A 27025-nucleotide genomic window follows, 5' to 3' on the forward strand; every position below is an offset into this window, starting at 1 on the left:
ACCTTCCTTCCCACTGCTAAGTTTTTCAGCAACTTCTTGTTTGGAATCTTCCTAGCATTCTTCTGTAATGACTTCTGATTAATATAGTCTTCTAGCTCGCATATGGCTGAAGGAGAACCTTTTCTATGTGACAGATTAAACTCTAACCACTTCTGAACTCTAATTTTCAAATACTGCAAGCACACTGGATGTGCCATCAGAGGACTACCTGCTCTCTACAGGTTTTCTCCTGAGCACTTTTTTATTTTTTTTCTTTTTTTTTTTTTTTTTTTTGCTGGAAGATGCATCTGGATAAAACTAAGTTATAAGAATTAAGACTTTCTCAAATATGACACAGGTGTATCAAGAGGTTTTTAAGGTGGTGTTTCTTTGGCTTTTTTTGTTGTTGGTTTTTTGTTTGTTTTGTTTAGGGGTTGGGGAAAGGAGGATGATTGGGCTTCTGATTGTCCTTCCAGTGCAGAGATCTGACACACGGTAGCAGTGCTATTTTCTCATCTTTCCTGGTTTCAGGAAGATACTAGAGACTTCTAGCATGACTCCAGTGTACTCTAGAAGTCATCCTTCCATAACAGAGGACAAGAAATCAGCTTCATAGGTTACTACAGTGATGAATATAAACTTTAAAAACTGCCTCAGTTAAGGGCAGTCAGTACAACCTTCTAGTTGTACAGCTCAGGGTCATTTCATAAGATGATGCTCCAAAAAGCCCACATTCGCCTTGCTACAGCATCTTTTTCTAATGTACAGACAGTGAATATTGTACTATCTTTCCTTAAGATACATAAAAAGTAGAAATTATCAAATAGAAGATCAAAAAGTACCAGTTTAGACAAGTAACAGAAATGAGTGTTGTGGGGTTTTTTTGTTTTGTTTGTTTTTTATTTTTTTTACAGGGAAGCATGTTGTCTGTACATTTATCATTATCATCAAGACCACAAGTCACATACTTTCTCTCTTTTCAAATCTATGTCATATTTAAATTACCATTTGTATTTTAGCTACACATCTCTATAGTCTGTTCATGCCACAAGAAAGTTTCCCAAGTATCTCGTCAATTGTAAAAAAAAAAACCAAGAAGAAAACCAGTAGAACAAATAAGACAATTGACTTCAGCTGGAAAGGAGGAGTCTATAATGTCCTAACAACTAATGATGGCTAAACTCTGGGGCCTAAAATAGGGCATTTTGTGTATCAAAACCATGTGCTCTAAACTGACTCCACAGGCAGATTTTCAGAAAGGGTGATTCCTACTACAATGATTCTGCTGAATAATAACATGCAATAACTGCAGGTTAAGTAGAATTTACCACACAGTAAGTTTTAAGCTTTCATGTTTACTATTTCAGAGAACAGAAACTAGTTGAAAGTGAAACCCATATCAGAAACTTGAGACAACCCCTCCAAAGACAAAAAGGTGAGATCAACCCCTGTTTTTAAAAAGGCTCTAATCTTCAACCTCACTGACTTTTTCAACAGTCAACCAGAATAATCATAGCAAATTTCTGCAAAACAAATAAACTGCTTTGCACAATCTCGTTTCCTGTTTAATCCTGCATTGCTTTCAGTAACTTTTCAGTTGAATTCAAGCAATGCATTCGAAACACACTCATTGGAACTAGGAACAAACTCGAGAAATCAGCATGTGTGCCATGCAGTCATGTCTGAGCCAGATCACTGGATTAGCAAGATCTTTTTAAATAGGTCTACCCAAGCAATGATTATGCTAAGGGAATCACTGGATGGTAGAACCAGTTTTTCTCAGAGCAGTCTGAGCCATGTAAAGAAGAATATGTATACATGATTTATGGTTTGCTAGTATATGATACTGTTAAATGGAAAGCAGCTGTGTATTCAGAAAGTCTACAAAGCACACTGCCTTTCTTAAGAGTTAAAATGCAAAGCCAAAAGGTTCTTATCTGAGATATTTAAACCACTGTGGAGTGAGGAGGTCAGCAACATGCTTGAGAGGTGAGCAAATGAAACACATTTCGTTTTGCTGGGCGGAGACTCCCTTTAGTATTTAACTACAACCAAGGGCATGTCTCGATGACATAACAGATTGGGAGCAGATATAACAGTCTGATGAATGCAGAATAAGAGAAGGCTGAATATATCTTTCACATTCTCAGATTAGTCTAATTCAAAAGACAGAGACTCTAGATCCTGATTATTTTTCAGCTGCACTCCTCCCATAGTAGGACACTAAGCAAGAACGGATCAAAGATCTGGCTATTTCCAGTACCCTGGTTCCAAAAGTAAAACATATTTCAGGTGACAGCACAAGAATAAGAAAAATAACAGAAAAGGTCCACAGAAAACCAATTTATACCAGTGGAAGGATGATGTACATCCCTTAGAAAGGCAACCTACAAAATGCTCTTCCAATCCACTCCAATTCCACTTCCTATTCTGTTTTCAGAAACATTTTTCATGTTAAGTTAGCTACAAATCTGGCTCCCCAAAGCTTTCAAACCTGTTGCTATACCTCACTAAATTAGTAGAAATCAATATTTAAAACACAGTTGGGTTCCAACAGTTTTCCTGAATGCACGTGGACAGGACCACAAACAGATCCTACAGGTTCCCCAAGCAGGCATAAAGCCGACAAATATCAGGGAATCTGCATCAGGCAGCTGGTACATGAATGTCCCCCACATGAACTGACAGAATCTTAATGTGAAAGTCAACCATCAATATTTTCTAGCAATCAAAAATTACAGGTTTAAACCCACGGAACTCTTAGGGTATAATCAAGTACTCAATTTTCCTGGCAGAAAGACATTTTAAAGAAAGCTTTTTCAAATTCATATTGTTTCATTTCTTGACCAGTAATGTATGCCCATAAAAACCTGCCCTGCGGGCACCATGAGGTAGGAAGTAGGGGCTTATGTTAAGGTATAGGTACTGAGAAAATACAATTGTACCAAATCCTTCCTTAGAAAGAAGCACATCAAGAAATGTAGCCCACATCCCACCCACAATCAATTCACCACATCCTGTGAAGCAGTGAATATCCTGCACTTTACACACTACAGCTATATATTGATCTGCAAGTCTTAATGTCACCTGGAACCATAATTAAAAAAAAAAAAAAATTACCACATTTACTGCAAGAGATGCAATTCATCTCAAAAGTCCTGCAAAACTATACCATCTTGGGCACCTGCACAATAAACCTAATGCTTTTTCTGTCTATCCTTCCAATTAGTACTGGACCCACATGAGTCATTTTATATATAAAATGCACCATCTAGATTCACAGATTGATAAAGTCAAGCTGGGACAGGATATCTCGATTTAATAATAATGTCAGGTACCCATCACTTCTCCCATTACACTGTGGTTTTTTATAGGTATCTAAACCATATCAATTGAAATATTAAGTGGTCAAGTAATTATGTTTCCTGTAGTACTAACTTTTCCTATTTTACCATTATTTTCATCAATAATATTACAGATAGTATACATCTGAGGTTTTCAGATTCAGTTTAGGATCTCCATTCTTGCAAATCCATTTTATTAGACACCACCAAGTATCTTTTTCCACCCCCAAAATGTCTCTCTCTTGCATTTAGACTATCGCTAGACTATTCTGGGACGTTTAAGTATTCTTTCTGCCAAATATTTTAACATTTTTACCCAACTATATTTGTCAGTTATTTTAAAACCCCTTATGAAAATGATACCAGTTATGGCTTTTGGAATAATTCTTCAGCCATTAAACTCAACATCACCTAATTACAAATATTGGGTTTGAGCATATAAATTAGTAACCAGTCCTTATACTAGTAACAGAGTTCAGTATACTACGTAACTATTTACTTTTCCATGTAATTGGTGCCCTTTAGCAGAGCCATAAAACTGAATTAAGATATAATTTTAAAAGTGTTATATTCTTAGGCTTAACAATCGGATATATCAAGAATTGTAAACTGTTAGTGCAGGATAATGCTTTGAGTGCACAAATAAGAAAAGAAACCCCAAGATGTCCAAATCAGACCACAAAAAAATTGTTCTTAGGAGTTTCAACATGCCAATCAATGAGTAACACAGGCGATGAAGTTTCTCTCAGGTAACTCCAAGTTTTCAGCTACCAAAACTTCCAGACTTACCCAACAACTTCTAAGCATGGTTATAAGATTTAAACACATGAACTTTCAGTATTATTTACTACTTAGTTATTAAAACACTGGACGTATATAGATCTGAGCACTTATTCTCTGGTGTTTTCAAGGGACTCTCAACTGACAAACAAAACCCAAGAGTCGTGAGGTCCTTGAACAGAGTGAAGCTATAACAACGCTTCTGGCTTATTTCAAAGCTGCAGTATTCCCACTGAAACATTCTTAAACTTGCTGTTCACAACACAAGGCACTGTGTGGAACTACATTCTGTAAAATCCTTTCAAATTGTGCATGCTCAAACTTGCTATTCTGAGCAGCAATGAGCTACCCGGAGAAAAAATTTGTAGGTCCACAAAAATATTGCTGAAAACAGACTGAGAAAGCCTTAAGAGGTCATTCACTCTATCTCTGTGCACCAAGGCATGATCAGCTATTTCTATAATGTTGCTCACAAGATGTTTATGTCTAAGCCCTTCTTAAATCTTCAGGAGTTTTCACAATCTATTCCAGTGCTTAAATAAAATATAAGGCTTTAATAGGATCTGAATTAATGACTTGTGCTCTAACTCCTGAGCTGTGAAGCCACACAGATCCAAAGCACTTACCTAAATCCTGACCTGATTAAAATTGACTAGATGTAAATAGCAGAAGTGAGCTATCATCTTAGACTTCTTTAGCTGTTCCCTCATAGCACATATTCAATACATTTTGCATATACTGTTAGAAATAGTACATGCAAGCATTAAAAACTCCATTTCTTTTTTAAGGATCAAAAAACTAAAAACATAGCATCTTTGATGTTATGAAACATAAAGTTACTGCAAGTATTTTTTTACGTAAAACTTTGTTACTTCAGGTTCCATGAAGTCCATATAATTTATTCTGAACTTTACTGACTAAGGTGACTTCTTCCTTTGCTGAGTATTAAAAGAACAGGATGTTGAAACTTGGCTCTCCATAGACAATCAACCTCAGATAAAAACCATTAACATGCAGATCATTTAGGTACAAACTTCCTTAAGTCATGAAACTTGGGTAACTTTAACTATGTGATTTCGTAAATCCTATCTACTTTACCACCTTCTTATCATCGAATATGACTCAAGAGTATAGTTTAACAACACAGAGAAGCAGTTCCCTTTCCTGCACTGCAATGCTTTCCTTGGCACTGGCATTTGTCCAGCACTGTGCCAAGTCAGGTCTGAAAAAGAAAACTAAAGAAGTTTGCAGCTCACAGTGAGTTTAAGTCTCTGAATTCACTCATCCTGAAGACACACACATGCCATGACATTATCCAAGATGCTGGACACATACTATCATAAAATCTTTGCCCTGGCCAAGCACTTCCTTAGCTAAAACCAGCTCCAAATCACATGTGTTCAGGAAAAGTTAAAACAAACAAACAAAAACCCAAGGAAGTGAAAGTCTCATTTAGTTTCCTACCTGTACCAGCAGATAGGTGGTAAATTATTACACTTACATCAATTCATCAACCTTAGTAAAACAAAACCAAAAAAACCCACATCCCCTATTCGCTGTTCACCTGCTCCAAAGAGGAAGAAATACACATGTAGAAATCACTCACTTCAATATATCCAACCATTGCTGCACACAGGAAAATAAAAAATTCCTTCTCTGCTCACACACATTATCTTAAGAGTGACTCCAGCACTGAATGTACACATCCTATTACCAAGGGTGTATTTGCAGGAGAAGGCAGGTGCCTCTCTCACCTTCCCTACCTCCTGCAGTCCCAGGCCCACTGAACACCCCGGGCTCCTGCCAAAGGGCCGGGGGCACACAGAGGGGAGGAGGTGCCAGGCCCTTCCTCGGGGCAGCCAACGGGCACAGCCAGGTGGAGCTGCCATTCCTCCTGTGGCAGACACAGGATTTCAGACAGGAGTTGGTTTCTCAGAACCTCTTTGCACAATAAATTACAAAGATTAAAAATTAATATTGAAGTCAACTAAAGAATTACTCTTTCACGCTTATTTTTTCATTTATTAATTTAATACATTCCGCTAAGAGAGAGAATAAGCTATGGAACAACTTCACTATTTCCTAAAATTCAGGATTTCCGAGTTTTCTATATAACTAAGTCAACTGCAGGAAGACCGGAGGAGAAGGACTCCCTGTTAAGTCAAAAGCATTGTTTCACATATAAGTCTAAGTTCTAGCAGTAACTAATTTTAGCAAATATGTTATGTAAGAAATAATACAAACAATATTCATCATGGTCTCTTACATCCTGAAAGCACCACTTTTTGAGTCTGCAGGAAAAGATGAATTTATTTTTCAAAGCTATGTATTGTTTGGCATTTAATATCATAATAAATTATCATTTCTTCACATATTCTGGATATAGCTAAGCATGATTCAATAAAGAATTGTTTGAAATTAAATTATTTAAATGTTGTTTTAACATTTATTTTAATTTAATGGAACTGTAGAAACTCTGTCAGGAAAAAGACTTAGACGATAATAATGTATTTATAAGATAAATACTTATTTATATACAATTGAATGGCTCCACTCAATAAATATATTAATTAATAATAAAAAAAGAAAAGGTAGGACACTTCCCCTGAAAAGAGTTAAGTGGAGCACTAAGCATACCACAGGGGGTTCCTTCCATCAAAGACAACATATGGTAACTCTTACTGATAAGAATCAGTTCTTGGTAACTTTGTGGTCGAGTCACTGGAATAGGTCCTGGAAATCAGAGTTCATCTCCCAGTTCTAGAACAGACTCCATGAATGATGCTAGGTGGGGTCACTAAGCTGTTGAGCCTCATTTTCCCATCTGTTACACAGGATTTTTTTCTCCTCTCTATTTGGGTGAGGCATTTAATCTTATTTCAGGGAATAAGGAGAGTATAAGTAGCACAGTATCACGTATGCAAGCATATAGAACACCAAGCGTAGTAACGAACCACTTCAGTTTGTCTAAACTTAAAAATACCCTGAAGAGATTCTAACTTTTCCAGTTTTGCTGATTAAATTATTCCCTGCTTGAAAGTCACCGTGATTGAAAAAAAACACAATTACAAAAATTTATTCTTGCCTGAAAAAGTGCTTAGAAGTTTCCTTATTGGAATATGGCTATTGTATTTGGGGAAAAGCAAAACAAAACAAAAAGCCAAAACCAAAACACCACCCCCAAACAAGCACCACGGAAAAAACACAACCCCAAACCAGTTTCTTGAATGAGTTCTCAAAGCTGGTAGATCTGCCAACTGCCAAGATCAGTCAACACAAAGTTAATATTTTTGATGTGCAGAAATAATTAAACGCCCACCTCAGTCTATGTATCATTGTGACTTGAAGTCAAGCATTTCAAGTGACAAACAATTCAAGTTAATGTGACAGACCACAATCAATTCAAACACAACAGACAAGCCTTTAAACTTCAGTCTGCTCACATCTACTTTGTGTTGGATGTCCCAGCTGGGGCAAGAAATATTGCCTACGCTACAGCAAACAAAACAATAACAGATCAGAACTGGCGATGTCATAAGAAAACCAACAGAACAATCAAAGAAGTCAAACCCAACACCTCCACGAGGAAACCAAGAGCTGCAGAGTGTACACAATAGTGCATGACGGTAATGAATTCAATAGAGCAAAGCATCTGCCTGCTCCTACCTCACCCAGCTGGCTACAGGACATCAGTACTCTGCCATGGAGTAGGATTGTGTTAACCAAAACACAGAGCAGGTAAAATGGTACCAATAAGGACATGAAAATGTTGAAGAAAACCCTCACACACCCCTAAACACTTTTTATGCAGATTATATGTTTCTCAGATGTATTTACATATATATAGCATCTGTTATCTATCACAGCAATTTGTAGAATACAGTGTATATTACTTATTTAGATGAGAATTAAATTTCCAACTCCCATTTTTAACCCAGTCTTAGAAAACGTCAGCCCCCAAATCAGTGAGAAACAGACTTCAGAATGCACTGTACTGACAGCAGGTATGTAGGAGAGGTGATAGCCAAGTGCTGCAGAGAATTCTGCCTATAATGGAGAGACAACTAATAGTCTACAAAATCCACACAGACCAGTCCACTTAGGTGATTCCACTTTGGCTTTGGATTCTTTACCTGTGTTGGTTATACCAAATGTAAATACAGCCTTTGTTCCTGTGGGACACAAGTACAGATAAATTTCAGATTGCAGGTCAGAGGTATATATTGATATGGAGAATGTCACACTGACATAAAAATGAAATTACAAAGCTAACATTTAAATTTATCAGTTTCTTTAAAGCATCAGTATGACTATTATATGCTGGTGCCCCATCTCACACAAGGTTCAAATAACTGTGGATACAGAATATAAACCAGGAAATTTGTGAAGGGAGATTCATACCATCTGTTTAGATACCTTAAACAGGTGACCATAAATCCTGTCAAGAGCAGTGGAAAAAATTGAACTTTCTGCACAGCAGATTTAGAGCACCCAAATTAAAACTCCTAAAGATAGCTGTCACAAATGCTTCCAAGAAAGTCTAGCAAATGGCATCTCCTTATGATGGCCAACTCTTTCTACATATTGGTGTCCAAAATTTGGCTGCCATGACTGTATTCATTCTATTCCAGCTGACATTAATATGCATGGCTGGGAGTACATACAGATCAAAGGATCAGGCTACTTATCAGGCATTCAAATACAAACTCAAATCAAATTCTTAATTTGCTCGAAAGTAAATGACTTGAAATAACAGGCATATTCTCACCATGAAAAAAAAAACCCATGCTTGTTATGAATCTTGAGTAGACCCTGAGTCAATAAGAGACAGTATCATTCCACAGGCTTTAAAGGTGCTGTGATTTAAAACAGGAAGCTTTAAACCCAAACCCACACATTACATAGACAAAATATTTTAAAAACAGTGTAACAGCTTTACACATTGAAAAAGCTGTCAGAGATGCCATGTGGATCACTGACTTATTAGCACCTTTAGAAACAGATGCCCTGCAAATGATCTCTGAAAACTATAAAGTCATATTTTATCTAAAATAAAATTGTTTGCATTATTTCTTAGGAAAGATCACGTTCTATGGATCTGCTGTCCTGCACACCTAACTTACTACAGCCGTTTGTGGTTAACTACACTTCCAAAGTAAAGCTATTTAAAGGTATTCCAGCCCTCCTGCTAAATGTGCTCACACATCACAGAAGATCACCTCCTTGGTGGTACCAGTACAAATACAGGACTGCCCTGGGAAACAAATAAAAAATTGATCCTATTAAAAACTCCATGAGTTGTTAAGACAAGGAAAGTGTCTGAGCTGAGTTTAAAAGCTCAATAATTTGTAATTCCATGCGGATAATACAGTTGTACAAGAACTGTGTCAGCAAATCTGAGAGGTTAGCGGAAACTCTTTACTAAGTGTTACAGCTAAAGACCTTATTAGTACCAAACCATAACTGAAATCAAATGAGTTTCCAAGTGAATGTAAAAAATATTTTTGCCCAAGGACATTCTTGCAGGATAGGGTCTGTAATTAGGATATTGCTATGCTACACATAAACACAACTCATGCAAATCAAAAATCTAAGTTATGTATTTAGGTCATTTGTTTATATATTTGACTTCAACTTATCTATTTTTATTATAACATCTTTTCCCGAAGACTCATGTTAGGTAAGCAACCTTTCTAAGCCTAGCTTTTCCCTTTTGAGTCTGAGAAGCTTTTACAGGTGCAGCCTGGTCTTTTCAAGAACTGAGTGTTTATTCTAGGCTAGAGTCTTAGAGTGCAAACCTGTCAGCTCATTGCTGTTTCATGTTTTGTTAGTGGTCCTAGAAATTCTTTGGTGATAAACTACTGTAGAGGCATGTCAATGTGTTTAACTATTTTTTTTTTTTTTAGGAACAGGCAAAATACACTTGTTTCAAGACGTTTATGACAGCAGTTTAAAAACAAATCATGTCTCAAATACACTAAAACAAGTAACAAAGTATAATCACGCACCTACACACATTTTAAATAATGTAATCTATTTTGCTACCTATCCAGCACATACACTGTTCCTGAAGTTACACAGACTGCATGCAATGAGCATGGAAGACTAAAGCAACAGTTAATATCTCTTCTCTAAGTGATTAAGTGTTCTCTCCTATCACCTTCTGCCTCACCCTCAAGCATCACAGTACTATTGCAGTTACTCCCCATTTAAAAACAATCATCTAAGATTACCACTTCAGAAATCAGTGAATAACTAGGAAGAATTTAAAAGTAACTAGAGTAACTGGAAAGAATTTGAAAGACATATCTGCCTGTCAGATCTGAACTGCAGGTTCTTCTGACCCCCAGAGATAAGTCCCTTTGAACAAAAGGATGACAAGACAAACATCATAAGGACAAATACCGATACTGCAGAAACTCTGCATTGGTCTCTCTCTTTCTCACTAAGGAACAAGTCCTAACCTTGGGACTAATTGTTGTCAGCTGGCCAGAGTCCACACCGTTCAAGATCAGCATCACTTGAAGCAGCCTGGCTGCGTATCAGCTGGAGCCGATTCAGGTAGAAGCTGCACTGTCAGAATAAGCTTTTTCTTTCCAGATGGGAGTCTGGTCGCAAACTAGCAGACGCATTGTAGGCTACTAGGAACTCACGGAGCAAGCACGACTGACTGTGTAGGTGTAGTGTTTACACAGATTCCAAACCAACACAGTAGTAGGAAAAAAATTAACATAGCTGAAGCCTTCTACGGCCTCGGACGCAAGCGACTCTTAATTTCCAGCCGCTCTCATTATCCCAGCCTAGGAGAGCCGACACGCGTCCTGCCCAACAAGGGCAGGCGCACCACGCGAACGCCCCGCTACCCACAGCGGGAAACCCACACGGCGCGGCACCTCGGGGATGTTCCCAGCAACGCCGCCCAACAAAGCTTCGCCCGTGCGAAACGTCCCTGCGGTCTCCCAAACGCTTGCGAAACTGCCGGCAAACCCCATCCTGCCGAGGTAAGGGGGCAGCGGCACCGGGCGGGCACGGCCCTCGGCCGCTCCAGGGAGAGCGGCGGCACAGCGGGGACAGCGGGGGCACCGGGCACACGGCGGGGGGCACCGGGCACACGGCGGGGGGCACCGGGCACACGGCGGGGGGCACCGGGCACACGGCGGGGGCACCGGGCACACGGCGGGGGGCAGGCCCGACCCTCCTGCCCACCCCGGGCCGCGCCGGCGGGGCCGCCCCGGGAAGGGAAACTCGCCGTGACAGTAACCAGACACCGCACGGGAACAAAAGCGCCCGGACCGGCGGCCACGGCAGGTTAACTCCTTCCCGGGAAAGGGGGCGGAAGGGGAGGGAGCGCGCCGGGAGCAGCCCGGTCCTGGGAAACACGCCCCGAGCCCCGGCCGGTACCGGCCGTGAGTCAGTGCCCCGCGGGGGAAGCGGCGCGCAGGGGCCGGCGCTCGCCGCCCGCCCGGTGCCCCCGCCGGGCCGCTGCTCCCCGGCCCCCGCCCCGAAACCCGCGGGGGGAAAACTCTGCCCGTGCCCCGAGCGGCGGCGGCAGCGCCGGTCCCGTCCCCTCCTCACAACTTTCCCCACAGCACAGCACCCCACCCCGTACCTCGGTGCTGCTCTCGGCCGTGCTCTCCACAGCCATCTTCTGCCACGGGTCCGGCAACTGCGCCAGGGGCATCTTCCCCGCCCGGCTCTCGCAGCCTCCGCGCTCCGCGTTCCCGCTCCCCGGCGGGGGCGGCGAGGCAGGCGGCGAGCGCTCGGGACAGCCCGGCTGGCTCCTGCGGCGACTGCTGCTCCTGCCGCTGCCGCCGTCGCCGCGGTGCGCCCGTCCCTCCCCCGCGCCCTCCCCGCCGCCGGGCGGGGCCGCGCTGCGCCCTCCCTCCCTCCCGCTGCCCGCGCCGGCTTCCGCTCACGACATGGCGCCTGCTCGCCCGCGCCTGCGCTGCCCGGGCGGCCCCGGGCGCCCCTGAGGGGCTGCGGGAAGCCCGGGCTGGGGGAGCGGGAGGCGCGCAGGGTTTGTTTGCACGAACAGCAGCGCGGACGGAGGAGCTGGGAGGTGGGCGGGATGCGGCGTGGTGCAGAATATCGTTAGGCAAAAGAGGGAGAGGAATTAGGGTGTAGGAATTTGTTTTTGTAGCGATATCGTTTAAGTAGTAGTTTGGCTGCGTGAGTAGGAGTTGCCTCGAAGGGGGAAAGTCATAATTCCACGGGCCAGGAGACGCGAAGATAAAGCTGTCAAAAAAAAAATCCCCACGGGTTCTGAAAACAGCCCTTATTTTACTTTTTACCCTCGGCTGTTAGCTAGTACACAAACAGCTGATTTAAACATATACTGAGACGCACAGTCTATGCAGCGCTACATGGTTCTCTTAAAATGTTAAGCACTGTAATAAACACCCATCCTTTAGCAACATCAGCTGGCTTGGCTGATGCTGAAGAATCCTTGAAACATTAGACCAGCAGCCGAAGGTGGGTGGGCTCTGGTGTCAGGCTTCTTGCTGTGGAAGCCAAACCTTCCAGATCTGTTTGAGGAGGACACTTGGTTTTCAACAGCCCCAACTGTCCCGAAGCATTTCTGGATTTTGACAGGCCACGTGCTTTGTTCCATCCTTGGAAAAAAAGCTAACATTCTTTAAATATTTGGAAGACTTTTTTTTTTTTTTTTTTTTGAGTGGGAGGAATGGCAAGAGTGCTTGTAATTAAAAATGTGCGTGCGTTCCTGCATGCTCACACCGCTGTGATGAACACGGGCTACTTCTGTTTCTGCTTGGTAGCATTTTTGATCCTACTTTATATTCATGTAATCATAAATACCTATCTACAAAGAGGTACAGAAGAGTGGATAGGCAGTTTCTTATAATGAATCAGACTTCAGCTGGTCCTGCAAGAGACTTCCATATGTGGAGTGAAAGGTCATAGTTGAATGATCACTTGAAGCCATCACCACTGCCAGGGCAAGCAGCTGTGCCCTCTCCTTGTTCACTGCAGTTAAGTCTGGGCCTTGCATCAGCCTCTCTTTTGAAGTGGTGCGGTTGCTTGCACTGCCATGTGGTGAGTTAGACCAGGGAATAGATTACATCAAAACTAACCCTGCTCTTTGCGCTTTCTGTTGTCCTCAAAAAAACCTCACCAATAAACCCTAGTAAAGGTTGAAGAGAGGTTAGGACTGCTTCGTTTAAACATGGTCAATTTGTGGAACTTTGGCCAGTTATTGATATATGAAATTTAGAACAAGGCAATAGAAAACAGATCATTCAGTAGTGCTTGGCAGCCTTTATGCATAATGTTAATAGTAAGGAGAGAGCCTCTGGTGGTCTAGTGGTAAAGGCGCCGCGCTATCACCGCGGAGACCCGGGTTCGATTCCTGGTCAGGGCCACTCCCGGGCAGGTGGGGCTCGTTAGCCCTTAAAGGCAACCCACCTACGTCCTAAGGACCTCGCTGCCACCGTCCAAGCTCGCTTGGCCCCGGCAGATGAACCTTAGGATTAAAGGGTGGGCTCAGTTCTGCGCACACTGTGTCTCACCTAAAAAATCCAATGCGCAGGCTGGAAGGTGGAAAGACCTTCCCTGGATCTTCGCTCGCGAAGACTGGCCATTAATAGTAAGGAATAAGTTTTTGTAGTCTGGTCAGCACCAGGTCACTTCAGTCTTAAACTGGCTGCTGGAATGTTGAGCAGAAAACTCATTTTTACAGCAGTTATACATTATGTGTTTGACACACAAATCAGGACTTCTAAAAAAATCCTTGAGTTCATGTGAAAATCCATGATGTTAAAAGAATTGTTACCTTCTCCCTCTGGAAATATGAGTTTCTATTCCCTCACAGGGATAGTTCACTTGACCTTATCAGGGCTCAGCCATTTATATCTGCATCAACTACAGAGTCAGGTATGTACATCTGAGATATGCCATTAGGTAGAAGAACCTGAGCAGCTGAAAGATGGCAGTCACAACAGGAAAACTATCCCAAAGCTAAGCTTGCATTTTACAAAGTTCAACAAGTCCCTCTTTATAAAAGACTTCCTTCATCTAAATAAAAAACTCCATTATCATCTCTTTCCTTCCATAGTTGTCTAGTTCTTTCTTGCCATAGGTACATATTCTAAATTACTTGTTTGAAATAAAAACTCTTTTTAGAAGGAGAGTAGGTGTCATGTTTTGGTTAGTGTTTCTACATTTTCTACACTGGTCATCTTTTGTCCTTCCCTGTATGCATCCTACAAATCCAGAATAAAACAAGGGCAAAGATCTTATGCACTAGCATATAAGAGAGCTGCAAACAATAGAAATCTGACCTTCTCTCAGGCACTGAAGTACTGAGTGTAGGTAGAAGTGTGCCATTTCAGTGTTCAGGGGTTTGAGTATTATCACACCTCACATTCAAATTTTATATAGGAGAAAGCTGCATCAGGATTTTAATAGGAGCTACTATGCAAGAACAGACTTCAGGGCAAGAAAATCATCTGGAAATTGTCTCCACGAGGAAGACAAACATATCAGTTAATCTCTGGGAGATGCGGGGGATTCTGACTTTCAAATCCTGCTAAGCTCAGAGTTCGATCATCCTCCCAGCAAGAGGCAAGATGCTGAAGATATTTTGCTTCAAGACAGTAGCTTCAATTTTTTATTCCTTTTGTCTCAGGCCAAAGCAAAGTAATGCTTTCACCTGTCTCAGCAGACCTCTCCTTTTACCCACTTCCCCTCTGGGCACAGCCATCACTGCTTGACTGTAGTCACCACTAAGAACTTTCACCAGACTCACTCATGGGCGTTGATTTCACCTTTGCATAAGTGGTTGCAATCATTATTGCATCCACACAGATGTGTTTCCTGTATTGCAAGGGAAAATTTGATCACCTTTGTTAGGAAAAGGGTAGCATCTGGCAGAGAAATGACAGTGCTGTATAAAATCCCATTAATCTGTCATATGAAATAGTTGGGCTTCACATGCTGCATCATTTTGCTTTTCTTGCTTCTAACAAATCTCACTAAAATGTCACCTGATTGCAAGGGAGACATCAGCTTAATAGGACATACCTGTCTTTCCCCACAGAGGGCATCTTGATATGTGAGTGGCAGAAATTAGGGAAGCTTGCTTAAGGTTGGTGGTGTCAAAGCCTGGCTTTGAAGTAGTACCTACTTACTCTTTGCAATAAGGCAGAATTAATCTCAGAGTTAGTAAATCACCATAGTCATGCCCCAAAAATATAAAACAGAATTAGTTTGCTAATATTACTATCAGAATAATATTTGGGAACTTCAACTTGCATTTTTAAAATACACATAAAAAGGGGGAAAAAAACCAAAGGAAACTATGGCAACAAAACCTACAAACTGACACTCATCTAGAAGGTCTGGTAGTGTATTAGCTGGAAATTATAATGCAGTATTTTCTGAATAGAATACGAAATAGTAAATGCAGTGCAGAAGCGTGAAATTCCATTTCAAGTATTACAACCATAATACTGAGGTATATAATTTGAATTTAATGCACAGGAAAATAAACAGAAGTACTGTCCAATTTACATGGGAAAACCTCCAAGGAGTTTAAAAAAATCAATACCATTTATTTGTATAGCTAGTCGAAAAAGAATCTTACTCTCAAGACACCTGGATTCAATTCCTAGCAGATCACAAAGGACAATTGTGTAATTTAGTCAGTCACTTTTTATAGATGAGTTTCAACTAAGGAGACTTAGTCTTTCCTCATGATGTTTTCAGTAGTGTGAAGAGGCCACGATTGGAGAAGTGTAAATACATCCTGCCAAAATAAACTAAGAAAGCCTTAGTGCTAATTAGAATTGGTTGCTCTGTGCTTTAGTTGCAAATATAAAGACCATCTTCTTAACCTCATTGGGATATTGAAAGGCTGGTTTCATTGATGTTTGGAAAGCTGACAAAGACCAGGGGAGGAGAGTCAAAGTGCTGCAAGAAGTTTCCAGCTGGTGCAAGTTGTCATAGCAGAGACACCAGATGGATTTGCTGTACAAACCAGGGTGAGAGAGAGTTATAATCAATAATTAAAAAGGGAAGAACTGAAATGAATGTCTAGCGTGTGTTAAGACTTAACCTGACCTTTCAAACAACATCTGCTGGAGGGTGCTTTCACCATTACAGGCCCCTGGATGATGGAATCGTACAGGAATGCAAACATTTCCGGCATTTTCCTCTGGCAGGCTCTTCTTTGAAGTTCTAATCCTGCAAGTGTGGTAGAAGATGCAATAATGACAATAAAACCACTTCTAAATCCTATATAAATTAGAGATACAGTGTCTGACTCACAACTTAAAGCTAGCTTTTCTGGATATATATGTGTTTACATAAAATTGCACTGAAAGGGTAAAGCATAATGCATCAGACTCGATGGTACTACTTCCCTGAGTTTTATCTGTGGTCAGTATACTAGCAGGAAATAATTGTGCCTGTGGTTTCTACATCAGGAGTGGAAATCTGGAGTTCAATAAAATACAGCCTCATTAGAGCATACCTGTCTCCAACATATGTTTTCATTTTAGTGTTTCTGTACATACAGATAGCTCAGATTTATCTTCTGAATGACAGAGCTTATCCTGTTCACCGCAGAGTATGAGAAACCTTTTGCTGAGCTTTGAAATCTTACATGGAAACCTGCTATCAAATACTGAATACAAGTTGTCACCCCATTACAGTGGAACATTGAGAGATGGATTAGAATTTCAGATTGTGGTGTTTTGTGACAAAAATGAAATTGTAGAGTATGAACAAGGGTCAGTCTTTGAGGGTTGGGGTTCTCCTGGGTTAAGTATGACAAAAAAAAAAGAGAAAAAAGATACAAAGATAATAGAGGTAGAATATGATATTATATTATACAAGATAATATAGCAATTAAGAAGTTGTCAGCTTCACAAATCACTGCTATAAAACATACCAGGTCCAGAGTAGGCCATAGCATTATATAATACCCTACCTCTTCCAGACCTAGGAGTTTAAGGATCCCATACCTTTTTATTATTGTTATCAAATTAGGTCTAATTTAAAGAGCCTACTGACAAGCAAAGCCTAGTTTATCTCACTTTTTCTGAGATTTAACCTTAGTATCCAAATTTCCCGATTTTATGCCCTCACAATTAAATAGTTTTAATGTCGTCACCCATCCCTTGATCTTGTTGAAAATTACCTACCAAATCATCTGCTCTAAAAATCTTGCTCTTCACTTCCTTTAACAGATTATCCAGCATCTTGTAACCAAGAATCCCTTTTAAATCTAGACAGCTTCACTTTCTCTTTACTGATCCTTAATTATACTGAATGAGATTCTCCTGACTGAGCTAACAGCTGTCCTTTATCCTGCTTGACAAGTGAGCTGGTGCTCATTCCCAGCAGTCTGCTGATATTTTCCAAAATACCTGCTGTTGAAGTGATTAGACCTAAAAGTACAGTTTGCTACCTCTATTGGTTTGAAATCTCAGGATAGTTCACTCACATTTGTGCCTTGCCTTTCTCCCCATAGACAACAAAGCAGAGGTATTTGGTGGGGGTCCAGGTTTGTGATTATGTCCAAAAATGTGCTCCAGTGATCAGTAAAACTTGTTACATTATCAAATGTAAATCAGTAATGATTGTAACTGTGCACGTTGTGCAACAGTCTGTATGTAGGTAGTATCTTCCCCAGCTTCCCCTATGATGTCTGCTGTTCCAATGCAGCAGGGAAATTCCTGACATGAGCCCTGGCCCCCTCCATAATTCAGTTATGTGATGGATTCACAATCCTGTGTGGTGTTGATGTGTGAAAAAGGAACATCACTGATGACTGACTGTGTTTCTTCAGCACTCAGTATTAGCTGGGAGTTAGCAAACTCCAAAGCATACCGGCACCCTTCCTTGTGTCCCACGGGTGACTTAATGGTGAAAAGGTGCCTACTCTAAATACAGGTATTTTAGATCCCCAGCAATCATTTCAGCACTTCAGCACTTCAGTCATTTCCCTTACTGAAGGGAAGCGTGAACCTGATGGAAGACAGCTCATTATCTGGACGCAGTAAAGAGAAACATGTAGGATGAAACAAACCCAGTCCCCTCACGAGTACCTCACTCTGTCCTGGCTGCGTTGACCCACTTTGTCCTATTTGTTGGAGCAATGACATCCTCAAGGCCTTGCTCCAGAGTCACAACTTTCCCAAAAGGAGTAGCAGGATGAGGAAGCAGCAACACTTATCCAGCACTGCAGAGCAGCTGAAGGCTGTGTTAAGACGTGGTCCCTTATTTAGACCTTTGGTGTTGCAAAATGGTATGTATGCAACAGGTGAGTCAGAACCTGTAGAGTCTGTGCTATCTGAGCTGTCAGAGGGTCTGGGCTGTGGTGTGCTTAAGCTAAGAAGGGATATGGACTTGACCTGTTACTAGATTGGACAAGATGTTTAAGTGGAGAAGAGGAGATTGTGGAAGATTTTTGGCTTGTAGGTCATTCTCCAGTAAGCACAAAGGAAGGTAATGTTAACACATAGGATGAAATGGAAAGAGGATGCTGAGAATAGAAGATGGCTCTTTGAACGAGGAAGGGGAAAAAGAGTAGAACAGTTTTAAAGAGCATATAAGGAGCAGTTGTGTCTTGTAAAGTGAATAGCCAGTTAGTCCTATATAAGAATTTTTGTGTTCAATATTTAGTGAATCATAGGAATCGTAAATCCTGTTGTGTTAACAGTGATAAACCATAGAGATACTCTAAACATTTGTGGAAATCTGGCAGTATTTTCTTTTTTAAAGTCACTTGTTATGAGATTAATGAGACAACCATTCATTGTCTCATGAAATCCATTACAACCAGATAAAATTTCCAATGCCTTCAGCTAACTCTTTACAGTAAGAAGCAAATTTTCAGCTCATGAGTTAATAGAGTCTTTGGTATTACATCACCACAGACAGTAGAAAGTATGAAATGAGTTGTCAGGATTACATTCCTCCTCTACTGATTCACTTCCAGCAAAACCGAAACTTCGTCTGACTTCAAAGAAGCTATTTTAAAAATCACAATTTTCAGGAAGGAATGACGTTATTTTGCCTGCTTCATCAGAGTGAATGCTCCTCTGCTGCACACAAATGAGCCACTTGCCCTAGTTGAACAAAAGCTATGATGAGGGCTTTGATCAGTGTTGACAGTGTTCCTGCAGTATTTCAGTGTCTCATTCCTTTTTGCTTTCTAGAACCATTACTAATAGTGTTGGTTAAGAGAGAGTGTAAATTGCAATAAGATGGCCATCTCTGGAGAGTGCTGAATCGGTCTGTTGCAAGGATGCCTTAATTATTAATTTCATTGCCACAGATTTTTTTTGTTTGATAGTTTCTCAGGACAAAGAGATTCTTTATTATCTCCTGAAAGCACCACTCATCTGTATGACAAAATTTGTACACCTTAGTCTACAAAAACACCTTTTACATTAGTGACACATCAATGCTCTTATTTAAAGGGTTACATTCCACACTAGGTTTATTTTTCCTCCTAGACAAGCAGGAAATCTGTCACTAATTTCCTTCCAGCCAGCTCTGACTGCCTCTTTTGGTCCTCTTAATCCTTTGTACATTTCTTCTTCCCCGTTTTATTTTCTAAGACAGACCTGGTTCTCTTAACTTCATTTGTGGTTTTCTTTCAAGGTATTCTTCATCCTTCTCATGCAGCTTGAAGCTGGCAGTCGGCAGAAGATTGCCTCCTCTCCCTGCAACACATTGAGTGGATCTGAGGTGTTCATCTACTTCATGTACATCTATTTCCTCACTTACCACAGTTCCTCTTTCCCACCTGTTCATCATTATTTTTAATTATCTCTGTATTTTATGCCATGCATCCAAAACTTTGCTTCCCCTTTTCACACCTAAATCCTTTCTCCTAATAAATTCCCGCTTGCCATATGAGAAACCAACCTCTCTAATCCTCCTTGTCAAGTCATCGTCTTCTCATTAAATCATGTACGTTCAGGAACCGCGTATTTGCAATTCAGCATTTCCTTCCTGTCTGTTGCCACTGCCAGGACTTGCAGTCCCGTGACTGCAAAGTTCTCATCACCTCTCGTCTCATCACTCACCAACAAAGCCAGGCTGCTCCCATCTCTCCTGACATTTCCACACTTCTTTCTGCTTCTTAGTCGGATTCAGCTTCATGGCTTGGCAGAACTCTGTCTTGGCTTATTTCACTTTTCCCTTTTCCTCCTTTACCTTGTTCATTTGCCTGTATACTTACACATCTCCTTTTCTACTGCTTCTCAGCCTCATGCATTTTTTATGTCACTCTATGCTTCAGGCTTCTCATGAAGAAAGCCCTGCTCTTCCACAAATCCCCTTGAGTCTTCTTCTATCCACCTTAATAGTGTCTCTGAGCTGCTGTCCCAGAAAGTTTTTTTTTCCAAGTTAGAAAACTCTTCAAAGCACAGTTTTTGTACTGTCAAAAAGCAGAAGCTTTTCCACCTCCACCTTAAGCAGTGCAGTTATTTGAGAGAGAGAGGTATGTTTGCAGATATGGAGCCACATTCTGTACTGTCCTGTGGGGCTCACAGGTTGGGCATCTGAAGACTGATAGACTTCATATAAGGGCACTTTTGAACATTTTTGTAAATTGTTTAAAGTCTTTCCTGTTTTATTTAGGTGCAATTCTAAAGTATTTGGAGGACTTATTCCCACTTCATACAAGGCTAAAATTGCTGTAAACCTTATGTATCGGTGCTCTCTAAAGAAAGAAAGAAACAAAGAAAAAGTTTTATTCAGTTACAAGCCTCCAAAAAATGCATATATGCTTTTAAACACAGAATGACAATAACAAAAAATAACTAATTTGAGGTAGTGGGTGCAAAGGAAATATATTACGAGTAGGCATGAGTAAAAGGTCAAGCTTCCCTTTCTCTCTTTTATGCTTCCCCTTTACCCGTGCTGTAGAGACTGAAAATAACTTGGCTCTCAGTGATGTCATCACCATCAGAGGAATGCTGTCAGCTTAATTTGTTTTCTGACTTCAGCAAGGGAAATAGAATCTGACTGCTGACTCACTTGTTAGGTCTAAAGTAAATAGTTATGCTTATTTCATCTATTTTGGCTATGGCTAGGACTTTAAATATCCACCTCCTTTGTGGCAGGTACAGGTACTCCTATTCTTGAAGCAAAAAGGAAATGTAGAGTCTGAAATAAGTTTGCACTTTGTTATCATGGAGATGTTGTCTAAAGGAATATGTAAGATTTTTGCATAGTTGTTCTATGGAATAGTTTTCTCCCTCTATACTAGGCCACAGTGTTGGCCTAGTTGGTTTTCTGGGATGGTTGAGTTGTTACCTTCACCTCAACCTGAGCAACTGACATAGTGGTGTCAGCAAGTGATGGTTTGGCTGCAGATCCACTGTTCAGATGCTTTTGTTTTTCCTTTCTGGCCTGCCCCATAATGTCTCTGCAAGCTGAAATGAAAAAGTCTTGTGGAAAATCAATGTGCAAATGGATCCTCTTTTATCCATTTTATTATTTTTTGTTTTCCATGTACCTGGAAGGTTGGGCAGAATTGCTCTTGCCCACAAAGAATATTTTTTTTTTGATATCTACATGATATATTTTATGTACATTTTGAAAAAAAACCACAAAAAACAAAAAAAACTTGCAGTTTAGTTTGGGCTGGCAAAATAGCAGCAAACGGAGGCTTTTCCTGACAGCATGCTTTTTTTTGGCTTTCCTTCTGTATTTAAGTACCCAGGGGCCAGATCCTCTGCTGGCAGAAGATGAGAGGGGCTTTAGCTTTTTTGACCACTTTGCATCTTTCGGGGATTTAAAGGTTTGGCTGCCACTGACTCGCCTAAGCAAAATGGACTTGAGTCCATAATCAAAAGATAAGATGTATTTGAATGCAATGAATGGCTCTAAATATTCATAGCAAGGAAGAATACACAAATGAAATAAAAATAAGCAAAAATATACAGATTGTTTCAGTTGTGTGGTTTTCCTCAGGATGTTTAACTAGCATTGCCTTAGTTTCAATTTATTTTTCTATAAGCCTTAGAAGTTATTTGATATCAGATCTAATCATGTTTTCTGCCTTTAGCTTGTTTGCTTTTAGGTCCTCTGTCTAGAGTGTAGATTGGAAGCTACTCCTTGCTGGTTTTTCACCCTTTTGTTAGTATGTAGGAGAAAAACATGCTGGCATATTTCTAAATTCTCATGGACACAATGAATCATTTTTTTATTTGTCACACTTTTAATCATATTTGTGCATTTCCGTAGGAAAAATCAAGGAAATCTAGAAATTGGTGTCACAGCAACATTAACAATGTTACATAATCACAGAATGGTTGGGGTTAGAAGGGACCACAGTGGGGTTACTTTTCCCAACTCTCCTGCTAAAGCAGGTTCACCCAGAGCTGCCTCCACAGGATTGCACCCAGGCAGGTTTTGAACATCCCAAGAGAAGGAGACATTCCAGTGCTTTGTCACCCTCACAGTAGAAGTCAAGGCAGACAACACCCCCTCCTCTTCCCTCATCTACCTGGTCAGTCATGCCATCATAGAAGGATATCAGATTGGTTAAGCATGTTTTCCCCTTCATGAAACCACTCTTTTATAACTCTCACCCCAGAAATTAATTTCAATTTTAGAATTTATTTTCTTATAAACAATCTGAAAACTAGCATTGAATTTAAATATGAGGTACATGGGAAGGTAGTCCCTTCCAACTCCAAACATTCTGTGACTCTGTGATTCTGCAATGTACTAGCACAGTAAAACAATAAATAGAATTATTTTCCCATTGAAACCATAGTCATAATTCAAATAAATACCTACAGGAGCAAACCCCTAGCTTTTAAACTTTTATTTTAAAATGGCACAGTTCATCCAGTCATAAAGGGTTGCTGCATAGCTCTCTTCAACTTAGAAGCTGTCAAATGAGCTTTCAAGTATAATATCACATATTTAAAAGACATTGTCTCTATACTTGGAATCAGATACTGGCTCTAATAGTACAGACTATGGTAGTCTAATTTAAGTCTGCTGTATGGAATCCTCTTAGATCAGGATAGTATGTATGCAGGCTGAGGAAAGTGTACTACTAGCTGAGGTATTTTTATCTCTGGCTTCAATGTGCTACACTAATATACTCATTTTCTGTGAAAACATCCAAGGATTTAATTTTCAACCTGTAATAATTAATGAAGATTAATGAATAGTTCCTTTTGCTCATGGACTGGTGAAGAACTTTAACTTAGAGAACTAAAATTTCCATGCTTTGGGGGCTCTGTCATAAACAAAACCGGGAGGGACTTCATCTTACATTCCACAGTGCCATCTAAAAAGTTCATGCTTAGTCTTGCTTTTAAACTTTGCATATAGTTTGGTGAACTCTGCATCAGATAAACTGCTCTGCATCCTATAAAATGGCTTATACTCATGGCTTTTGAAAGGCAAAGACCATTAAGATCTCATGGAAATTTTGTCTGACAAAGAACCAAATAAACTTTAGATACCTCAGGGTCTGGCCCAGACAAAGCTTGAGTAAATCTTTCTTCAGTGTTACTACTGGCAGTTAGTGAGCTTGTCAGACAAGCTGAAGGAGATTTCAGCTAAAGAAACAATATCTGGAAAATAAAAGATTATAGAAACAGTAAGTAAACAGCATTGCAAGAATTAGGAACTCAGCCTTATTGATTGATAGGTGGGTTTTAAGTTGTTCAAAACCATAAGCATTAGTACTTTGTTTACCATAATATTGTTCTGGTTTGTGTTTAGTGATTTTTAAAAAATAGTAATAACTGGGTTGAATGTCATTTCTTCATATGGGTGTGTTCAAACTAACTTAGTGTCTACATGTAAAGGCTGGAGGAACATAAAGGACACTGGAGCCATTTCTGTGTTTGATATTGTGTGCATTAGCTGAATGTGCATATGAAATACAACAAAAATGAAGAACTTATGGAAGGAAAGTTCTTCTTGCCTTATGCACTGTGTAATTTTGCCTTAGAAAACAGAGTAAAGCCCAAGTTTTCTAAGGGTAATATCTCAGATGAGGCAAATTCATAAGCTATGAATTTGTTTCATCCATTGGTTCCTAACACATCTACTGGTTTGTTCTACTGGTTCTTTCTCATGGGTTAACCACTTGTATGAGGAATACACAAAATAGTACCTGGGCAGCAGCTGATCTGCATGCTTTATACTTGTCAGCAAAGCAAAAGAAATACAAAACCCAACACAAGTTCAGAAAAAGGTAGTTCAGCTTGACTTTTTAGCTGGAGGAAAAAGCTAATACTTGTGTTAATTATGTGCCTTTAAAAATGCAAATCTTCATTACAGCTATTGTTGCCAGTTCAAAATAAGTTAGATTTACTGTCTATCACAATTCCTAGCTGCAACTGCCTCTGAACAAAAGGCTGCAATCAAGGACTTGCCAAAATTAAATAGATGCGTGCATTGATGTGCTTATTATAGCATTTATGATGCATTAAGTGCCAGGTGGATGCATGGACTATGAGAGAATGTAAAGTACAGAGCAATCCCAGCTTTATGAGTTTGTATTGTTTGGTGAAACATGTCTAATGCCCTATTTTTCAGAGGCATTGAGACAACATACTTTCAAAAAACTTCCTCTAGGATGGAGAGACAGGTTTTATTAAGATGGAGAAATGTTGGTTCTTCTAGCACCTCTGGAGCACATTTTAATGGTAATGCAACTACACTGTCTGAAAATTACTGTCTACTTTACTGTCTGTAAAATAGAATATGGCAATTGTCATTGGCAATTTTGTAATGTTGAGACATGCTGTTAACTTCTAACAGTCTTTAAAACCTGGAAACAGTAGAAAGATGGATACACATGTAGCTTACGTGTAGCTGTATATAGTTTCACTGCCTGAAGATGAACCTCAAAATGGGAGGAAAAATAATAGTCACCTGAAATCAAGATTAGCATTGTATCTGGAAGAGGCTTTCTGCACTCAGAAAACACTACTTTTTCAAGTGAAACAACAAATTGTGGGTTTTCTTGTGGGCAATCCTCTATCAAGCTTCTCAACCCCTGGGTAGCCACTCTCACACACAGGCCTTGTCACCATCCTCAATGCCCTGTCACTACGGCAATGCAGATGTGAGAAAGAGCTGTCAGAAGTCTCTTTTCTTGCACAGAATCAGTGTTGTACAAAACAATTATCCAGTCACTTTAAGGACTTGCTGGGAATCCTTCAGCATAGTGTCATTAAGCTCAGCCCCTAATTTTGAACATTTCTTGCCCAGAATGCACGAGTTGCTCCTCCTTTCTTCCCTCAGCCATGCATCAGATGGCACGGCAGGAGATACCCACCTGCCTTCCAGCCTACCACATCTTAAAGAGAGCCTTGGAGGTCTTCACAGCAGCCTCAAAGCTGAGAGATGCAAGTGGGGTCCAACTACATCAGGTGAGAGCTACCCCTCACCGGTAGGAGCAGACTGGTGGCTGGACCTAAATAGGATGAATCTTTCAGAATATTGCATGGGAAGCCTCTGGGTGCTGGCTGACAGGGGTGGGCAGTTAGCAGTGTGCTGGTCAACCTTCACTCCTTGGGCTGAAATGTTGAAAAACCCAACACCAAAACAGCCCCAAAACGAAACAAACTGGAAAATTGACTTCTAGTGCTTCAAAGTGCCAGAATACCTGCAGTGATAAGAGCAGGAGAGCTGTGGTCAGGGCAGAGACTGGGAGTGGGCCTGAGAGCAGCACTTGGAGGGAGGCCAGCTGGGCAAACCACAGCAACCAGAAGTTGCTCACATAAGCAGACTCAGAGAAAGTCACAGTCTCTTCCTTCCTGACCCTGGAATGGATGGATCGACCTAGACCTACTTTTTTCACCTGCCTGTCAAGTCAGGCATGACTGCTGGGCTCCTAAGCCTGTAGGAAAGCAATTAATGTCCAACCATGATTTGCTTTTAGACAGTAGCAACAGCTTTTCCAGAGATATTGTGGGCTTGTCTCATGTCTTTTCTGGCTTTGCCTATTTCAAACAATGAGAAAAAGTGGAGAGATGTAATCAAAAGCTGTTTCCTAAACATTGCTCTAGCCCTGATTGGCCTTTCCCATGTCTGCACTCGGGCATCATCGGAGACATTATCCTGGAAGAAATTGCCCTGGACAGCTGCTTTAAAGTTGATGAGCCTGACTGCTAAAATTTAAATGGCTAAAATTTTATGAATGAAACCGTTCCCTGCAGAAATATGCTGGAGAAAGTGTTGTGAGAGTGCCATGTGGGAATTATGGAGGGCATAAAGTACTTTGGGACAGTTAAGTGATCAGAATCAGACTATAAGCCACTAATGATAGGCTTCCTTGAAGTGCAGTGCTTAGATTTATCAATTGAAGTAATTGTAGAAAAAAAAGAGACATATTCATGCAGGTGTGAGTGACTCTGCCAAAACCTTATCTAGAATATGATATGCATTTCTGAGCATCAATGACTGAGGGAGAGGGAATTCAGACTGGAACAGGTGTGGGGAATCAATGACAGTAATGGAAGGTGTTTTAGAGAAGAGAGCTTGCTCAGCTTAGAAGAGCAAAGGCTGAAAGGAGTCATGGTTACTCTCTGTGAATGTTAAACAGGTAAAACATCTGGAAGAGAAGGAGCCTCTTGTACTCAAGAACAATACTGGCACAGGAGCGAATGAGTATAAATTGGCCATGAATAAATGTAGATTGAAAGCTGGGATGGTTTATAACCATCAGAGCAATAAAGTTTTGGTTGCTTTAAAACAACAATGGAAATAAGGGAGGACAGGATCTATGTAGTTTTAAAACATAAGTTGATTGGTTTATGAAAGGGAAGATGCAGGTTGTTTGCCAGTAATACCAGATAGGTAGAACTGGATACCCTGGGAACTTCCATCGAGTCCATTGCTTTTTTCCATTGGGAAAAAATATTTTTGTTTCTACATGGTCCTTAAAACCCAAGTACTCAAGGACT

At 40.5% G+C, this 27025-nt stretch overlaps 1 protein-coding gene across 1 annotated transcript in view; it reads right to left on the reverse strand.

Annotated features, from left to right (window-relative positions):
- Positions 1 to 11901, reverse strand: part of RPS6KA3 (ribosomal protein S6 kinase A3) — a 74512-nt gene extending 62611 nt beyond the window's left edge. Inside the window, exon 1 of the mRNA XM_050332560.1 lies at positions 11713 to 11901. Coding sequence (XP_050188517.1) covers positions 11713 to 11784 — 72 coding nt within the window. The 5' untranslated portion in view covers positions 11785 to 11901. The remainder of the gene's footprint in view (positions 1 to 11712) is intronic.
- Between the last annotated feature and the right edge of the window lie 15124 nt (positions 11902 to 27025).

Source organism: Myiozetetes cayanensis, unplaced genomic scaffold (assembly GCF_022539395.1).
Source record: "Myiozetetes cayanensis isolate MyiCay16 unplaced genomic scaffold, myiCay2020 scf5-8, whole genome shotgun sequence".
NCBI lineage: Eukaryota > Metazoa > Chordata > Aves > Passeriformes > Tyrannidae > Myiozetetes > Myiozetetes cayanensis.